Here is a 20,485-nt window from a genome sequence, read left to right as displayed (position 1 = left end):
CGTGGCACCAGAGTAGTATCTCTAACAATTAATATAAGCAAAGAAAAGAAGAAAAAAGAAATTCTTCCGGGGTAGAGCGCATGGAATTACAAGGCCAGAGGCCTAACCTAGGAGCGCTGGTGAAAGCGGTCAGTTACCGTCGATGTGGAAAAGGGGACTGGGGAGTGGCACCGGTGGGCAAAGTCAGGGGAGCGCATGCTCCCAGGGCCGTGCCCCAGCGCGCATCTAAATTTAAAGAGGAAGACAATTTTTTCTGGTGAAAAAGGTTCCATTTTCCATCCCTAGGGAGGGACGTCTGTACAGTATGGAGAAAAGGGGACGGGACGTAGAAGTATGAAGCGTACATCACACAAACCCTTCTGTCTGTCCAAGGCATATTTCAGAGAATTTGTCCAAAGCAATCAAAAACGTGTGGAAAAATCAGATGAGGCTTAGCACTGATATGGTGGGATAGACCACAATTTGAGGATCACCTCTCATATCGCCTGTGCCACACTTTTTCTACCTCGGCTTTCCCAATCCGCACAGCCTAGCCAGGTCTATTTCCACCACACGCCACCCCACCCCTTGCCCTTCATAGCGACATACTGACCCCTCAATGATCGTTTCCTCCATGCTCTCAGCAGGTTGCTACCCCAGAGGTATTTGGTCTCACGCACCAAACTGGGGTTAGCTCAGGCCTCCTACAGTTAGTAGATGGCTTGAGGTGCGGTATAGCCCATCAGAGGTTTCAAGATTCCTGTGAGAATAACAAATGCAGGGCTCACTATTCAGCCTGCCCAGTCTGTTTCTCTCTCTCTCGCACATACAGACACACCCACTCTCAGGAGCACATCTATTGATAGAACAAAAAGCCTCAACACCTTTAATGTAACAGCTAAAGCAGTAAACTCCTTGGGCAGAGCAACTCGATCAATAAGACATTGAATTCCATGGGTAGCAAGCAAAGAAGCTGGAGATCAGATGTTGACGTGCTTGCAGTGAAATCGACAGCAGAAACATGCATGTTTTTGTCTACGTCAAACTGAGAAAATTAGGTAAGAAAGCTGCTGACACATAGGGATATATTGTACTAGTTTGAGCAATTGGAGATCAATGGCACCACATGGTCAAAGCCTCTGAAAAAGAAGCTAAAAAAACACAATTTAACAGTATCTTTCTATGTAGGTTACCACATTGGAAAAGTAACACATTTATGAACCTTGCTGACATGGCTTTCAACAGTGAAAAATATAGTTTGCAATACTGACAATCACTCTGCAGCCTCTTAAGGAGACTCCCCCCCCCCCACCTTACCTTTCGAGCAACATCCCGGGAGAAGTAGCTATAAGGAGCAAACTTCAAATTGCACTTATCACCCGTCTTGTGGTTGACTATGTCTATTTCACCAGACTGGAAATAGAGAAAAAATATAGTTAAGCACAATCTCATAATGTAGAACCCTTACAAGAAGGGTAAGTCTTAAAAAATGCAAATCTGTACAATATCCCCTTCCCAAAATCCCTTCTCCTCCAGACAATGCTACAATCAACCTGTGAAATTAGCTTTGATCAGCGACTGTCTAGATCAGTGGTCTTCAAACTTTTTCAGGCCCCCCCCTCCCCAAGCAGAATGTGGGCAGGCCTGGCCCTCCCAAAAATGTCAAATGGACAGTAAGTCCAAATGGCTATGAAGTATTGCGCATCGTCAGTGCACCCTACTCCCAGTATAGTCCCTGGGCTCCCCCACCTGCTCCATTCACAGTCTTCTGGCTCCTTCATTCCACTCCTATCCAGTACCTGGGCTCTCCCTACCCCACCACAGTCCCTGGGCTCCCCCACCCTACTACCAGCACAGTTCCAGGGCCAGTGGCGGCTTGTGAATTTTTTTTAAGTGGAGGGGCATAAATATTTCGCCCAGATATGCCATAACAGCAGAGCGTAGCGAGGTAGCCCAAAGCAAGCACGTGGAGTTCGGGGGGTGGGGGGGGAAGACTCCCTCCCCCCACCTCCCCACCGTAATTTTTTTTAAATAACGGTTTAAAATGTTGCATTTTAGAGCATACTTAAAAAATTAATTTGGGTAAAAAGCCAAACAGTTTGCAATTGGCGCTGAGGAGTGCAGGGGGCAGGCATGATCGTGTTTACTGGATAGATGTCCAGTAACAAGATGCCATCCCTGTCACCTGGGCCATGAAGTGCCTAACACAATCAACATGATTATGTGTGTATGCAAGGTGCTGGGGGGGCCAGGGGGAAATAATGGTATTTTTGACTGACATCTAGGATAGATGTCCAGTAAAAAAAATACCATCTCTGCCCCCTGGGCTCTACAGCACCTTCAGAAGGAGAGCTGATTGTATGGGAGGACCGGTCCAGGAGACCCCCCTCCAATGCCTCTTCTCCCCCGGTAAGGTTCATGGCTCGCCGGGTGTCCTTCCTGCCACCAGGGCCCAGGTGGTGGGTGGGGCACTGGCAGAAGACATTGACCAAACCTGTTCAATTTAGCTAGGCCCTAGAAACCATTTTGTATAATGAAAATGGCTTGAGCCCTGCGCACCGCCGCACCGCCCCCACCCTTGGAGAGTATCACTCATCCCTGTGGCCACAGCTCCCTGGCAGATCCGCTAAGAGCCCGTTCCCACGAACAGACGGACATGAGCTAGTGTTAGATACCAACACTAACATTTCACTTTCCGCAGTGTATCGCTGTTTCCAGCATGACCCAGCCAGCAGGGCCTGGGTGGAAAAGAACTGAACAATGGTCCCCTGACAAAAGCAAAGTCCCCAAATACTAATGAGCAAACCACCTGTGATGAAAGCGTTCTCCCGACAACCTCTCTGACTAAAAACCTGTAAAATATATGAAAGTGGCAGGATGGGTGCTCATATGACATTAGGGGTGAAGCACCCACATCCCTGTAGCTATGTGCAAATGGTAAAAGCGTCCCGGTGGTTTTTCATGTTGTGTGTGTTATCGAGAAGACTGCACCCCACGGTCCCGCGCCAAAACTGAACTAATGCTGCTAGAGTGCAAAGGAAGAAAAATGCAACCATACTGAGGGCTTATGTAAGGGGTGCACGAAAATGCACCATATGTGTGTCTGAGCCCACTATGTGCCACTGCCGCCAGTCTCAGTGGCGGGTTGTTCCCGCGTGCTCCACCAACCTTACTACTACCTCACTTACCGCTCATGTATAAACATATAACAAAATGTTGTAGTTGTTAAAAACGTAGTGTACAAGTAATGTGCTCAAATTGGCCATATGGATGGCACTAGCAATGTCAAAAACGTGAGCTTTGGAAAGACTCAATGAGTACTGTATATTATATGAATGTTTATGTCTCGTCCACCTAAAGTCTGCAACACACGAGGAAAATACCTTTGTGAGCACATGCAAGGCCATTCCCCCTTCCTCCCAGTGAAGCCTGCCAGATGAAAAAGCAGAGGCCTGTGCCGCGCTGCTCCACCTCCCCCGATTCGGCTGGAGCCGCTTCAAGCATTCGCATTCCCCCGCAGCACCCAAGGCCACGGCCTGCCACCTGACTTATTTACAACCCAGCAGTAAACCCCGGCTTTAAAAAACAGATCCAAAGGCGCCCTTTCTTAGACTCCACAACCCGCCGGCTCACCTTAGGGTAATGGCCCCTGTAAAATTAGGACACCCAATATTATGGCAACATTACAAGAACACATCCATAATGACTTCTAACAAGACATGATGACACAGACCGCCCGTCCCATGCCCCGAGACCTAACCCCACGACCTCTGATACCCGGTCAATAGGATGACGGTAACCATGTATTGACGAATCGCCAACATACCCCACTCCAGGTGCATTCCTCCTGTGTTGCATTAACCTGTAGAATAACCTATTGGAAGATTTACCAGGGAAGAGAATATTGCAATGTTGAATGACTGCGGTGTGCGTGGCCCTAGGGCAGGAAGTCAGAAAAGACATTCATCTCTGACACTGATCACGGTTGGCACAACAACACCGTCCGGATGAGCCCAGCTGACCTGCCAGCCCCAGCCCAACCCACGAGGGTAACCAGTGACGTCCTCCAGCCGCGGCAAACCACATCGCAGCAGCACCTAAAGCTAGTCGTCGCCACCCAATCCCCACGAACTTGTGCCCCCTGTAGCATGTAGGTTCTTATGATGTTTTTTGTAAATATATACGCCTGTCTTTGCTATTGTTAGACAGAGCGCTCTCGGAGTTTGCAGAGTTCTTTGCATGCCCTATTTTGATTGATAAACTCCCATTTAAGCTCACCCGCACTTTGTCCTGGCCTTATTCCCATCCCGGGGAGAGTCCATTATTGTCTCTCATTGTGGGGAGGATCGTGCTATCTGGGGACGCTTGCCTTCAGTGGTGACCCCGAAAGCGTGATTTTAACTTCTCTCCTAATATATATATATATATATATATATATATATATATCCCTACCGTCCCCTTTGGCACGAAAATCTCCGGCCGAAAAGGGATACGCACAGTGCGCCGGGTCCGGGAGGCTGCCCGCCAACGGCGACCGGTACGCTCAGAAGTGCGCACTCACCAGAGAGAGGGTACGGGATCCCGGTTGAAAAATCTCCTTTGAGTACCGCTCGCCGGAGCCGGGGCTGACCGTTGAGCAAACGGCAACACTGCCTGGACGGACCTAGTTTCGGAGACTCTCGGTTCAAGACGGGCACGTGAGTATTGAGTGCGAGAGACCTTAAAGGGAGCAGGGGAGGAAATATAGGACGGGGAACGAGGCTGGTTGAAAGGGGGCACTTTGGGTCTACTAAGGACCATCCTAAACTTTCTTTTGCTTTTTCTTTGCACATGGCCATTAGGACTAAGAGGTGAACAGAGATAAAGAGACGGGAACCTAGCTCCGCAAGTGGGTGGAAGGTGGCGCCGCATAGTGCTATCTTGACTAGTACTGGGAATATATGAAGAAGTGGAATATGAGATAAAGGTGTCTGGTAAAGGAAGACACGGAAAACACATTAGTGACTGCTACTATTTCTATTTTTCTCTCTGGGTTTACGGGTAAATCAAAGCGGGTTAGTACAAACAAATATATAATGTAAGTAGAAAAATAATTTTACTTCAAAATTAGGAGACGAATATATATTTCAGATTAAGACGGACAGGGACAGTTGGCAAGGGAGGAAAGGGAGAACAAACTGGGCTGTGAATAGAGTGCTGCTTATGAGTGTGTATGCATCGTATATATTAGAACATGTTTGATATAATAAGTATGTAAGGGTGGTCAGGAATACGTAATTGTCTCCTGGTTACAGTAAGTGTGACCAGGAGAAATATCAGAAAGAAGAGTGTAATGTAGTAAAGTGAGTGTTCATTTCGTTGATCTGCTGGGTTCAATTGTCACAGTTATTGATGGTTTGCTCTTGTACGTGCCCCCTAAAGAGTATAGAATAGAGGCTGTGTGCAGCCATTCTCATACTGTACAGGTGGCGGGAAAACACGCCCATGCGCAATAAGACATAAGTACGAGAGTTCATATGGTGACACGTCCATAGTAAGAGACAGACATACATAGAGAGGTACCCTAGCATCCAGCAAGTACGAAGTATGGGGGCAGAAACACCCTTATCACATATTCGCAAGAGCCTACCTGGGTACGCAGAACGGATTAAGAAATATCATGACCAGTGGATCACAGAGTTGAATGGAGAAGGGTTACCTCAGATATGGCCAGAAGGGGGGTCATTTGACAAAAGCGTCTTAGATATGGTAGCCACATGCATTTGTTTGAAATATAAGGGGAAGCAACTGCACAATAGGAGGGAAATATTAGACCTATGGCGACTGTTTAAAGAAATACCCCCTCCTAAGAAAAGGGAATCAGATACCGACCTACCATCTACTACTGAGAACCCATTGCTGATACCAAAAGATGACAAGGTACTTTCAGAAGAGAAGCCCCCGATTGAGGTAACTAGGTTGTACCCAATGCTAAATAAGCCAGTGCCCGCAGAAGGATATAGCGACCCAACTTATGTACCCCCAACGACAACCACTATCACTCAAGGGCCAACTGCACCACCACCATATGAGAGTCATAGGGAACGAGAGCAGGTAAGTACACCAATGGTGGATATAGAGAAATTGACAGGGGATCTAGAATCCAGACTCTATAGCCAAAGATGAGCTCTCGAGAATTAAAAGTATATGTGAGCGGACTGATCAGCACCGCTAGATCAGAGCCTGCATCAGGAGCGCAGAGTGAGAATAGGACATTTGGAGAAGGATGGAAAAAAGGCGAGATACTGTTTAGGATAGAAGAAGAACCAACAAGGATAATTGAACTAGAGGGAAGAGAGGGGTGTACTGGTGACGAGGTGAGGACCACAGGAGGCAGAGAGGAGCTATTGTGTGATATAGGGGATGACTTAGAAGAAGGTGAAAGGCTAAGTGTGGCAATGGGAGGGGGAAGCGAGGAGTTGGATGGCGCATGCTCAATGAGAACGATGGACGAGGAGTGGACAGGGCGACTAAGGAACAGATTGGGAAAAATGGCGCCATTAGGAAAATCAGGAGTAAAGGTGAGTGCAGATACAACGACAAAGGGGAAGCTACAACTCCCATTGATACATAGAGGAGGAGGGAGGCCGAATTACATACCCTGGGCTCAGATGGATAAGGCCAATTTGTTAAAATGAATGCCCCGCTATCAGGAGGGGCAAGCAAGTGGATGTATGCCTTTGAGAAACACACAGCCGGGGTACCTCTAGCAATAGGCGACGTGAAGAGTTTGCTAGTATCAGCAGTTGGGGATCAAGCTGACAGAGTATGGGTAAAAGCTGGCTTCCCGGGAGTGACGTTAGACTGCGATCGTCATGATGGCGCCTCTTTCAATACAGTACGTGCCAGGGTGTGGGATGCCTTGCGGGAAACGTTCCCAGATACCACAGATTTACAGTCGGTAATGCAATGTACAATGAATGACGGGGAAGATGCTATGGATTACATTTTTCGAGTCCAAGAGATGTGGAGAACCGAAACGGGCACGCCCTGGTATCAGTCAACATCATTATTCTATTTTATAATAAAGAGGGGGCTCCCAAAAGAGGTGCAAAAAGCACTTGAAAAAATAGCAGGTATTGAAGCAAAAGGTTGGCCCGAAATTCAGAGCATAATAGTTCACCACTGCAAACGAATAAAGGAAAGGGAAAAGGAGGTGGCACAGAGGAGATTGGCAGACGAAGCGAAACTAGTACAAACAAAGCTGGTGAAGGTCGCCGCAGCAGAAGCCGCGCTCCCACACAGTAGGGAGGGAGATGAAGAGGAGGAGGGGCTGGTAGCAATACAGGGGAGGATGGCAAACAATTGGGCAGGAGTAGGATCACGGCAGTGGAACGAGCAGGAGCAGAGTGGAGGTCCGCAGTGGCAAGAGTGGGCCCCTTGAGGGGGATGAGGTGGGTACAGGGGTCCAAGAGGGGGTGGACAAGGGTATGGGGGAATGGGAGGAACCGGATGGCAGGGTCCCAGGGGTGCACAAAGAAGTTGTTGGAACTGTGGGAGGTGGGGGCACTTTTCAAGAGAATGCAGGAGTAGACCAAACAACGGGTTCCCGGAGGTAGAACACTATGGCCATCCTCATCCCGGGGAGCCCATATGGTCTCCCAATGGGACAACAACAAAGGGACCCAGGGCAGGGGTACCCTGAGCAACGGCAGGGACACCAATACAGAACACAGAATCACCCACAGAACAATGACACTATGCACTACACTCCAGGCAACCCTTTTGCGACAACAGCAAACGGAGCCCCAGCACCAGCCCCCTATAGTGGGGTATCAGTAGTTTCAGGGAGCGTGTTCAATCAGGGGGTGGAAATGAGACACCCCGCATAGGACAGCCCTCAGAGAACACTTGCGTGTCCTGTCTTATCTACCACCTACGATGCAGCAGAGGATCCATTGGTAGGGGCGCAGATAGGAGACAAGCAGTTCATATTCATGGTGGATTCGGGAGCGGAGAAATCATATATTAGGGAGGGCCGGTTTCCGTTATCTAACCGGAAGTTAGAGACGCAGGGGTTCTCTGGGGCTGTAATTGAAGTTCCTTATACAGAAGCTTTGGATGTGACAGTGGGGGGTAAAACTTTAAAAGCACCCTTTCTGTATTACGAGCAATCGCCAATAAACCTGACAGGGAGGGACCTTCTTAGCAAGCTTAACATGACAATATCATTCACAGAAAGAGGAATAGTGTGTTCAACACCAGGAATATGCCCATTACGTGTAATACTGGTAGTACAGGCTCAAACAACAGCTCCGGAAATACGTGGCCTGCCAGTGGATGAAAGGATGTTTATTGAAGGTTTGAAAATACTGGCCCAAGTAGTTCCTGAGCTTAAAAGGCTGGATTGGAGAATACCCGCGGAATTAATCTTCCGCCCAATAGTGCGCCCAGACATAACACCAGGGTCAGTGGTATCATTAGACTTGCATGCTGTACAGGTGTCAGCGAAAAGGATTGCGGTAATTGGGATGGACATAGATGGATGTGAATGGCGCACTGTACTGTGCGTCAACGCCAATATTGCTCTACGAGACTTATTTGATGAGGATCTTTTCTCTGATTCAGACAATGATGGAGAAATAATAATGGAAATAGCAATGCCCTGTGACATTTTGATTGAAGCAAGGCAAATTCCCGTTCAGTTGATGGCAGTAGTGGGAACACCACCGTCATTTTTTGATGATGACATGCGACTGGTGCCAAAAAATTTGTGGACCACGGGCCCCCATGATGTGGGGTTGTTGCACGGAGTGACGCCAGTGGTCATAAAACTCAAACAAGGGGCAATCCTGCCCCGAGTAAAACAATATCCATTGTCCCGTGAGGCGGAGGAAGGAATAAAAGAGACAATAAGTGCATTATTAGCTCAGGGAATAATAGTGACCTCAAACTCACCATGCAACACCTGCATCTACCCGATTAAAAAAGCAAAGGGAGGGGCTTGGAGGATGATCCAGGATTTACGCCCCTTAAATGACGTCATACAGAAAGAGTTCCCTTTGGTCCCGAACCCTGCTTCAATATTATGCAGTATCCCAAAAACGGCATCACATTTCACAGTGGTCGATTTGAAAAATGCATTCTTTTCCATTCCCTTGGCAGAAGAAAGCAGATACCTGACAGCATTCACGTTTGGGAGAAAGAGATACGAACATTGTAGACTACCACAGGGGTACTGTGAGAGCCCAAGCATCTTCAACCGCATTCTACACGAAGACCTCGGTAATTTATCGGTGGAAAGCACCATCATCCAGTATGTAGACGATCTGCTCATATGTGCACAGAATGCAGAAACATGCAGGGAAGACTCAGTGACACTCCTGTCACTGCTGGCAAACAAGGGATACAAAGTGGACAAGGAAAAGTTACAATACTGTCAGGAAGAGGTTTTATACTTAGGGCAGCTGATATCGAAAGACGGAAAGAGAATAATCCCTGACAGGGTAGAAGCAATAAGATCAGTAAGAGAACCCACAACAGTGAAGGAGATGCAGAAATTCTTGGGAATGTGCAATGATTGCAGAGCATGGATATTAGATTATGCAGCCTACACGAGACCATTACTGCAAGCACTCAAGGAGGCACAACACGAGAACAGGAAAATAGAATGGTCAGAAGAGATGAGTGACTCATTCAAGTCACTAAAAGAATTGATTTCGAGTGCTCCGGTACTCGCCAACCCTGATTATGAACGCGAGTTTTTCCTATTTTCACATTGTAAGGGAACACTCATGACGGCTGTACTGACACAAAAGACTTCTCTAGGACACAAACCCTTGGCTTACTATAGTGGCACCTTGGATGCGGTGATGCAAGGACACTACGCGTGCGAGCAATTTCTCGCCGCCGCCGCGTTCGCCATTGAAAAAAGTGCCACAATAGTAATGGGATGCCCTGTCACATTGTTTGTGGAATACTCATTATTTGCAATACTTGAGAGGTCTAAAAGTACACTGACCACACAGCGAGCAACTGCCTATGAGATAATATTGTCGAGCGCCAATATCAATGTGGTACGATGCACAACAGTGAATCCGGCAACATTCATTACAGAAGCATGCACACTGGAGGACATGCAGGAACACAACTGTGCAACTTACACAGGGGAAAGAGGGGAGGACACAGTGGTGTGCGAAAATGCCCTGAGCGAGGGGGAGGTGTACTTTGTGGATGGGTCAGCATCAATTGACATGGACACGGGAGAGAGACATGTGGGGATGGCGGTGGTGAGATTAGAAGATGGTGAGTATGAGACACTAGTGCAGTATCGCCTTCCATCCCATTTCTCAGCACAGGCAGCGGAACTCATTGCATTAATAGAAGCACTACATGCAGCTAAAGGGTGTGCAGTAACAATATACACAGATTCAGCTTACATGACGACAACAGTACATGGGGGTCTGGCAAGATGGGGGCGGAGGGGGTTTCGAAGAGCAGATGGGACTCCAGTGCAGCATGCAGAATTACTGAAGGAATTGAGGCCCTAAAAGACCCAACGTGGTAGCAATAGTGAAGTGCCAAGCACATACGTCCAACACAGACATTGTGTCTTTGGGGAACGCGGCAGCGGACGCTGCTGCCAAGGAAGCTTCATATTTTGAAAAACATGAAACAGGTGAGTACATGCTGCAGCACAAGAAAAACGAAGAGCTCCCAGAAGGATACAATGCGATGCCCATATCACAAATACTAGAGTTGCAGGAAGGAGCAAGTGGCGATGAAAAGATGTGGGTAAAACGAGGGTGCAGCCAATCAGCAACAGACTTACTGTGGCGACAAAATAACTCAGGAAAAGTGGTAATGCCAGTAAAGCTGTTAGAAATAGCGTTTCAACAATTACACTTCCCAGCACACAACACAAAACAACACATTGCAGCAGAGATACAAGAGGAGTGGTTTGTGCCCTGTCTTCAGGAGCACATATCTAGATTGACAATGGAGTGCACAACATGCCAGATATACAACTCTGGAATGACATTACGTACACTCAGGGGAACAATTCCAAAACCAATTGGGCCATTCAGAGAGCTACACATTGACTACGCAGACATGGGAGAAAGGTTTAATGGGGCACGCTACATGATCGTGGTGGTGTGCCCATTTTCGAGGTGGGTGGAAGCAGGCCCATGTGCATGACCTGATGCTAAAAGCGCTGCAAAGTTCCTAGTAAGGGAAGTATTCCCACGCCAGGGAATTTGTGACGTAGTTCGCTCAGACAACGGCACTCACTTTGTGAACGAGTTCTTCAAATTAGTAACGACACTATTGGGAATAAAACATAAATTGTGCTCGATTTATCATCCTCAAAGTAATGGCGTGGTAGAAAAGATGAATGGCCTGTTAAAAGGAAGATTATCAAAATTATGCTTCTCATTAAAGGAGAACTGGATTTACTGTTTGCCCCTTGCGCTGTTTGAGCTGAGAAATCAGCCAAGCAAGGACCACCATTTGTCCCCGCATGAAATAGTGACCGGGAGACGAATGTACACAGCACACTCCCCACTGCGCCAACACTCAGACGCGCACAGAAGCGCTGCGATATTGGGAGATGAGTTCACAGACTACCTGAAAAAGCTAACTAGGGCAGCGCGCGCAATATCAAAGCAGCTCTCCCCACCATTCACAAGGGAAGAAGGGAACACAACGGAGTCCCTTACGGAACCTGAAACACCGGTACAACTGATGCTGGGAGAATTCATTTATGTCCGGAGCTTTGTGCGCCGGTGGAATGCACCACGGTTCCACGGACCATACGAAGTGGTATTTTGTACTCCTACGGCTGTAAAAGTGAAGGGCCTTAAGTACTGGATACATTTGACGGATGTACGAAGGGCATATAATAGCGCGCGGGAGGAGATGTATGAGGGGGCACAGACAACAGCAAGCAATACAAATGAAAATAATGAGTGAATGTGAACATGTGTGCGACGGAAATGCACCTGATTGAGAAAATTGATGACGAGAACAAGTACATTTAAGGGTATCTATAAAGATGAAAAGATTGAGAAAAAAAAAAGTGTGGACTTATATGTAAATAATAATGTGATAAAAATGTGTAGTGTCTGCTCCCTTGTCGGTACATCCCCAACCCCACTCCCCTACCCACTTCCCTTCCCCTTCCATGATATCTTGGCACTGGTAGTGCCAACAAAATGTTTACATGCATGCACTTAATGCACTTAATATCTCAAACAGGACCTACCATGGCAACTAACGGGCAGCCTGCAACGGATAGATTTATTAGATATAGAGAATTGTTAGCTGAAAGATGTAGATATTCGTATGAGTGTGGATTGTCAATATGCATTACATTATTTTTTACAATGATGTTTGGCCTGGTTACGTATTGGTTCATAACGTTCATCTCTATCGAGATAAACGAGGGGGGAGGGATTAACGGGACTAATGTGACAAATGAAACAGCAATTGTAAATACTAAAGAAGGTGATTTTTTGTTATGGGATGGAACTAAACTGGTATGGGGATATTACACGACGCCATCCAATGTTGCTATCTCGCATAATGAAGGTCTGCAGGGAAAAATGCAAAACAGCACAATTTCCCCGCCAAAGGTATTTCATTACAATGCCCGCAGTCTAAATGATCGTAACCCCTCTGCTATATCCTGGTTTTTTAACACCCCCACCAGCAGGCCCACTCCTGTAACAAAAAACACACTGCCAGATAGCATAAAGAAGGAGAATGAAGAAATGACAGCGAGATATGAAATACTGTATGATAATTGGGCAAAGGGGGGGAGAGTAAGAAAGGGGGGCCCACACTGTCCATCGCCCATGAGGCCGGGAGATACCTTAGAAAAAGGAATAACAGACGGAGAAGGGAGGCAGGGAGGAGGAAATATGATGAATATTATGCGTTAGGATTAGACAAAATGGAGGACCCACGACATCCCCACCAGACAAATAAATGGTATGCGGACATGAGTGCAACGGCTAAGCAAACAACAAATGAGAGCTGTTATGTCTGCTCCCTCATTCCCCTTGCTTCAGGTACACCCAAAGTATTGTTACCGAAAGAGTTGCCTATTGTCGATGCCCAGTGTCTCCTTCATCTCACCTTGTGCAGAAATAAGAACACCTTCCAGGCGCATGAGGTAACTTTCAGGATGCTGCAGAACGAAAAGACCCGTTACCCAAAGGCAGTAGGAGTGGTCTGTTTGGAGGAGCCATTTTTTATAATACAAGGGACACTTTTTTCGGACAACAAGTGGAAGGACGAAGAAATAATGTGCAAGGCTGAAGCACTGCGGGGTGTGGCACCAGAAAAACTGCAATGGATTGAAGAGACATGCACACCCATATGGAAGGTGCACATCTCAAAATTGACTTGGGTAACGGCCATCAAGAAACCCTTCAAGCTGCAGAAAGAAATAAACTATGAACTGTGTTTCAAGGGGGACGGGAGAACCACCATGGGGGCAAACAAGAACTGTAACAAGACCCTCACCATCCCAGATATGAGAAAAGGGACAGCGGCCCTGATGGATACCTATTGGGTATGTGGCAACCAAGCATACCTGCACCTCCCACAATCCTGGGGAGGCAGCTGTTCATTGGCCACCCTGCACTCCGCGCTAATGGTGATACCAGAAAGCCACATTGATGGGGGCAAGGAGATGCGAGGAAAATCTCAACAGAGTGGGGCCCCACCAACTGCAGAATCACAAGTATATGTCCTGTCCTCCGGAAACAAGGAAGGGCGCTGTCCCGAAACAGACAGTCATCGAACTACATATCCAAAGCATCATCAGAACTGCTGGCACAGATCCCGGATAGATATCGATTATTCAGCTCTGCAGAAACATTCTTCGCCTCACTCATCCCAAGCATCCAGACGCGAGCAAACGCAAAGTGGCTCCAGATCACACGTTGGGAACTGATCCAATTGGCAAATGATCCTGAAGAAGGGTTTAACGTAATAAAAGTACATGGTTCGACAATATCTTCTCCTGGGTCCCATCATGGCTGGGAATGACTCAAGTTTTTGATGCCGGCTGTAGTGTTCCTCCTTTTCATTTTCTGCCTATGCCAGGTGGGTCTTCGATGTTGTGCCAACGCAGTACCGAATGGTGCAATGATGATGGTGACAATGGGCAACCCCGCGGTACAATAGAAACTATGCAGGAAGCACAAGTACAAACGGGTACAGATTACACGTCAAGATTCCAGATGGTGCCCATGTACCACGACAAGGACATAGTAGACAAGTTATGGCACACTACAATCAAAGAGCCCCGGGTACTCGAATGGTATGAGGAAGTGTGGGTGGACCTAGAAGGGGATAGCAGTTGTATATACCCGACCTGTACCCCAGATGAATATGCTAGGAGAGGTGAAAGCTTGCGAGGGGTGTGCAGGGCATGGATGCCCATAAAAGGCACCCCTGCATGGGATGACGCTATAGCTAACGAGGAAGAAAGCAGGAGGTTGGAGGATTTAAAGTATTCGTTACCTAAGTAACGAAAGGGGAGAAATGTATGGGAGGACTGGTCCAGGAGACCCCCCTCCCATGCCTCTTCTCCCCCGGTAAGGTTCATGGCTCGCCGGGTGTCCTTCCTGCCACCAGGGCCCAGGTGGTGGGTGGGGCACTGGCAGAAGACATTGACCAAACCTGTTCAATTTAGCTAGGCCCTAGAAACCATTTTGTATAATGAAAATGGCTTGAGCCCTGCGCACCGCCGCACGGCCCCCACCCTTGGAGAGTATCACTCATCCCTGTGGCCACAGCTCCCTGGCAGATCCGCTAAGAGCCCGTTCCCACAAACAGACGGACATGAGCTAGAGTTAGATACCAACACTAACATTTCACCTTCCGCAGTGTATCACTGTTTCCAGCATGACCCAGCCAACAGGGCCTGGGTGGAAAAGAACTGTACAATGGTCCCCTGACAAAAGCAAAGTCCCCAAATACTAATGAGCAAACCACCTGTGATGAAAGTGTTCTCCCCACAACCTCTCTGACTAAAAACCTGTAAAATATATGAAAATGGCAGGATGGGTGCTCATATGACATTAGGGATGAAGCACCCACATGCCTGTAGCTATGTGCAAATGGTAAAAGCGTCCCGGTGGTTTTTCATGTTATGCGTTATCGAGAAGACTGCACCCCATGGTCCAGCGCCAAAACTGAACTAATGCTGCTAGAGTGCAAAGGAAGAAAAATGCAACCATACTGAGGGCTTATGTAAGGGGTGCACGAAAATGCACCATATGTGTGTCTGAGCCCACTATGTGCCACTGCCGCCAGTCTCAGTGGCGGGTTGTTCCCGCGTGCTCCACCAACCTTACTACTACCTCACTTACCGCGCATGTATAAACATATAACAAAATGTTGTAGTTGTTAAAAACGTAGTGTACAAGTAATGTGCTCAAATTGGCCATATGGATGGCACTAGCAATGTCAAAAACGTGAGCTTTGGAAAGACTCAATGAGTACTGTATATTATATGAATGTTTATGTCTCGTCCACCTAAAGTCTGCAACACACAAGGAAAATACCTTTGTGAGCACATGCAAGGCCATTCCCCCTTCCTCCCAGTGAAGCCTGCCAGACGAAAAAGCAGAGGCCTGTGCCGCGCTGCTCCACCTCCCCCAATTCGGCTGGTGCCGCTTCAAGCATTCGCATTCCCCCGGAGCACCCAAGGCCACGGCCTGCCACCTGACTTATTTACAACCCAGCAGTAAAGCCCGGCCTTAAAACACAGATCCAAAGGCGCCCTTTCTTAGACTCCACGACCCGCCGGCTCACCTTAGGGTAATGGCCCCTATAAAATTAGGACACCCAATATTATGACAACATTACAAGAACACATCCATAATGACTTCTAACAAGACATGATGACACAGACCGCCCGTCCCATGCTCCGAGACCTAACCCCACGACCTCTGATACCCGGTCAATAGGATGACGGTAACCATGTATTGACGAATCGCCAACAGACCCCACTCCAGGTGCATTCCTCCTGTGTTGCATTAACCTGTAGAATAACCTATTGGAAGATTTACCAGGGAAGATAATATTGCAATGTTGAAGGACTGCGGTGTGCGTGACCCTAGGGCAGGAAGTCAGGAAAGACATTCATCTCTGACACTGATCACGGTTGGCACAACACCACCATCCGGATGAGCCCAGCTGACCTGCCAGGCTCAGCCCAACCCACGAGGGTAACCAGTGACGTCCCCCAGTCGTGGCAAACCACATCGCAGCAGTACCTATAGCTAGTCGTCGCCACCCAATCCCCACGAACTTGTGCCCCCTATAGCATGTAGGTTCTTATGACTTTTTTTGTAAATATATACGCCTGTCTTTGCTATTGTCAGACAGAGCGCTCTCGGAGTTTGCAGAGTTCTTTGCATGCCCTATTTTGATTGATAAACTCCCATTTAAGCTCACCCGCACTTTGTCCTGGACTTATTCCCATCCCGGGGAGAGTCCATTATTGTCTCTCATTGTGGGGAGGATCGTGCTATCTGGGGACGCTTGCCTTCATGATTTTGGCATGTGGGTACAGGGATTGTCTTGCACAATCCTCCCACCCCCCACGCGCCACAATTAGCTCCACGGAACAACACAAACAAACACACACACACATTCACACAGCAAGCACTTGATCATTTACACGAACACCCATCATCATACACTCACTCATAACACAAGCATACATGCATCCATTCACATTTAAATACAAAATAAATGAACATAAACTTAACTTCTGCCTCGGTCTTGAAGTTTCCTCCCAAGCGCTCTAGTTCCTGAATAACGAACATGAATCGGGAAGCAAGAGGCTGCTCTGTCCGTAAGTGCGAGGAGGCGGAGGAGCTCCCCCTTGCACATACAGAAAAGCAGATCACCAAGCCAGCATTTCCAAAAAGCTATGCAAGGTTTACAAAGCAAAACACCTCAGCCTTGCAAGGCTCAGTGAATTAACAAGTGGGGTCCTGGGAGTCCCTCTGCCAGACATTAGACTTGGTTACGAGAGACTTAACCAGAGTCTTTAGCTCACTATCTTTCACAGAGAAGAAATATCCCAAACATATCAGTGTTTGTCCTGCCCTGGGGCAGTCCAGCACCGAAATGCTAGGCAATTCTCCTCTGAACAAGAGTACCAACAGCATCCCCAGACACGTGTTTCGGTCTGGTTGGACCTCATCAGTAGGGAGAAGCTGTGCCTCTCTAAGAGTAGTGAGCAAGGGGTCCACGTCTTGATTCCCCTAGTGACTAAGGGTCAGAACCAAAGTTACTTAAATATGCAAATTAACAAGGGGGATCCTGGGAGTCCCTCTGCCAGACATCAGTCCTGGTTACGAAAGACTTAACCAGAGTCTTTAGCTCACTATCTTTCACAGAGAAGAAATATCCCAAACATATCAGTCTTTGTCCTGCCCTGGGGCAGCTCCACCCTACTGATGAGGTCCAACCAGACCGAAAGACGTGTCTGGGGTTGCTGTTGGTACTCTTGTTCAGAGGAGAATTGCCTAGCATTTTGGGGCTGACTGCCCGAAGGCAGGACAAAGATTTACCTAGGACTAATGTCTGGCAGAGGGACTCCCAGGACCCCCCCCCCTCCCCTTGTTAATTTGCATGGCTCAGTGAGCATGTGTGGCTTGGGAACTGAACTGTCTAAGGGAAACATTGTTTCCCTTTGACAGTTCGGCCAGCCGAGGAGCACTACCTCAGCTGAGAAAAAGCAGCCGAGGGAGTGCTCAGTGTTTTACTGGGCTGGCTCCTCCATGAGTGAAGGGGCCACTAGGTCGACACCCCCTCGCCCAATATGGATGAGCCGCCAGGCTCGGACTGGCCTATGAGGCAATGCCTGAACCAAAAATGCTAGTGTGGGCACATTTTTTGGTCTAAATTGGCCACTTTTTAAGCCAATGTGGGACAGTTTGATGAATTACTTCACTACTACTAGCTGAAGCTAGTAGTTTTGACCATTGTTTCTGAATAAACATTCCTTAAATATCACAATTTGCTTACATTTTAATAAAAAAACACCCCCTTGTGTAGCATACAATCATTTTGTCACTGAAGGAATTAATTGCCATTTGCAACTGTGGGCCACTTTTTCATTGTTGCCAGAGACAGTTTTATGCTCCAGTCCAACCCTGTGAGTCACCCATGCCCATTTCCTCCACTCCAAAAAAATGGAGGAAACCCCAAACCCCGACCCCCCGGGAACACAGCCACGCGCCCCACAGTTTGAAGACCTCTGGTCTAGATTGATCGCTATTTTGCTACAATTAGGAAATTTCATCTTCAAGTTTGATCCTGCTCCTCCAAGTCCCTGGCCCCATTTGCTTCAATACCATTTAGGAATTCCTCCACTGCATACAGGTTTGGAAAAAGCATCGCCTGGAGTGTATGCAATTCCAACCAGCTGGTGCGGAAAGAAAGAGGGCCAGAGTAAGCAAGGACTACCTTTGTGCAAGTACAGTATTCTTATTTCTTTCATTCCATTCTTCCATACTGTTTAGAAATGCTTACACCGCAGGCAGAAGCTTTTCGGTTTCTCTCTGCAGTGGGGGCATTAACAACCAGTTTGGATGGAAAGAAAGACTGGCAAGAAAGTAAGTCAGAGTTACTTTGCCTGTACATGCATATAAGCTGTAATAAATGTAACGCGGGGCCACTTTGTGGTGCATTGATTTCCAGAGTGATTTCATGCAAGTAGAAACAGTGAGAGCTTATGTTTGCATTTAAGTATGTGCATGTAAAAATACAGTAACATGGTGCCTGTACAATGAGTAATGTTACCTGTGGTGTGTGCACATGACTATATACCACAGCTTACCTGATCTATCCACAACTTTCCGACGATTATGTTGTGCACAGTGGTGGTGACCTTCTTCCATGTGTAGTGATGGCCAGTAGCATGAAAAATACAATGTATGGTTCCTACAGAGCACAAGACAAAAAAGTAAAAGGATATGGGTGTAACAAACAGAAAGCAGGCCAGTGATATAAAGAAAACATGGACTGGGACATTTCATATGGAGTTGTGCAATACTACAGGAATGGCCGCCTCCTCAGCATTAAGGAAGACGTGCATCTTAACTGTTGACCAAGAATCCTTGATATGCCCCTTGAATACCAGAAGCTCTATGGCCCAGGTGAGACCTCTGAAATTACAGAGGGTGGTGCTGAGAACGACAAGCATGTACCTTCAAAGCTAAAAGGACTATGGACTGGGTGATCCACCGAGATGTGTCGGAAGTTATTCCTCATGGAAGCCCTGCACCGTATTTGACGTCAGCCCCAGAGACAACCCCTGACGTATGGTTAGGTATAGGTTCCAGTTGGAAATGAGGGCTTGTGCAATCTCTCTAGCTGCAATGTCTTACTAAGTTAATGAGAGGACAGGTAGTATTGGCAGGGAATAGAGTGTTTGGATGTGATGGCTTCTGGTATAACTCTCCATCGTATGTATTCTGAAAAGCTATTTATTGCGCCTTCAGTCGATACATACATTTCATTCAGCAGACACAGTTGTCAGTTTGAGGTTTTCTGTCCAGCAGAGGCAAGGTAAGCCTTCAAAGAATTTCTTTCAAAAGGACCCAGTGTTATGACGTTTTGATAATCTGTTGCAATTGTTATCCGAAGCAGAATCCGATGGGCAAAAGAGCCTGCAAGTGTTATGCAATAAGAGAAACGCATTTCAGAAAGCCCATCACACTGCCATCTTGTGCACTCCCTATGATGTTATATTTTCAATCAGTAATTAAATCTGAGAATCCTCACCTTACTGCTGCTGTGTGCCTGATACTTTTCTTTCTTTTCCTATTAACAGTATTATTTTACAGCCGCCCATGTTGTCTTCGAGACAGAGGGGTAACAATATTCAACAGTCCCTTCAGGCCTCAACCAAAATTGAAAGCTGAACAGGTGTACCCATTTCTTATGATGCAGAGATTGTGGGAAGAGTCAATGCATTTGTGAGCTGAAATCGAAAATGTTATAGCTATACCTGTTGAATACATTTGATTGTCTTGGATTGTAATCTAGGGTGCAGTGAAGACCTTTCTGCTTTCAGCCAAAGTTAAGATAGTTGCACTGGATTAATACCATTACTGTGCCCCCAGAACTGCGACTGCCGGAAATGCTGGCTTTTTCTCGACCTCCTTTACACCACATATATATGTGGGGGGGGAGGGGTATGGTATATAATACAAGTATGGGGTGTGCGGGGGGGATGGGGACTCTCCTCCCGCAAATATATATGTTGAGTAAAAGGGGTTGGGGGGGGGGAAAAAAGTCTCAATTTTCGACAGTCGCAGTTCTGAGGGTCGCAGTAATGACAGATTTGTTGCACTCATAGCGCAAAAGGGGGGTGCTGAAGGAGAGGTTTCCATTTTCTAATAAACATTAATGTAAGCACCAAGGGAAACAATCTGGGTGGGAATCTCTCTTTTCAGGAGGGTTTGGAACTTGCCATATAAACTTCAGC

The 20,485-nt window shown here is 47.3% G+C and overlaps 1 protein-coding gene across 1 annotated transcript in view; it reads right to left on the bottom strand.

The window, feature by feature from the left end:
• The window catches only part of OSBP (oxysterol binding protein), a 1,428,945-nt gene that overhangs the window by 297,934 nt on the left and 1,110,526 nt on the right, over positions 1-20,485 (bottom strand). Inside the window, exons 10-11 of the mRNA XM_069628826.1 lie at positions 18,833-18,936; positions 1,297-1,392 (exon numbers count right to left, since the gene is read on the bottom strand). Of these exons, the coding sequence (XP_069484927.1) occupies positions 1,297-1,392; positions 18,833-18,936 (200 nt within the window). The remainder of the gene's footprint in view (positions 1-1,296; positions 1,393-18,832; positions 18,937-20,485) is intronic.

This window comes from Ambystoma mexicanum, chromosome 12, assembly GCF_040938575.1.
Source record: "Ambystoma mexicanum isolate Mex_15411 chromosome 12, UKY_AmexF1_1, whole genome shotgun sequence".
Taxonomy (NCBI): domain Eukaryota; kingdom Metazoa; phylum Chordata; class Amphibia; order Caudata; family Ambystomatidae; genus Ambystoma; species Ambystoma mexicanum.
Note: the sequence above shows the minus strand (reverse complement) of the source record. Positions and strands in the feature narration are given on the sequence as shown.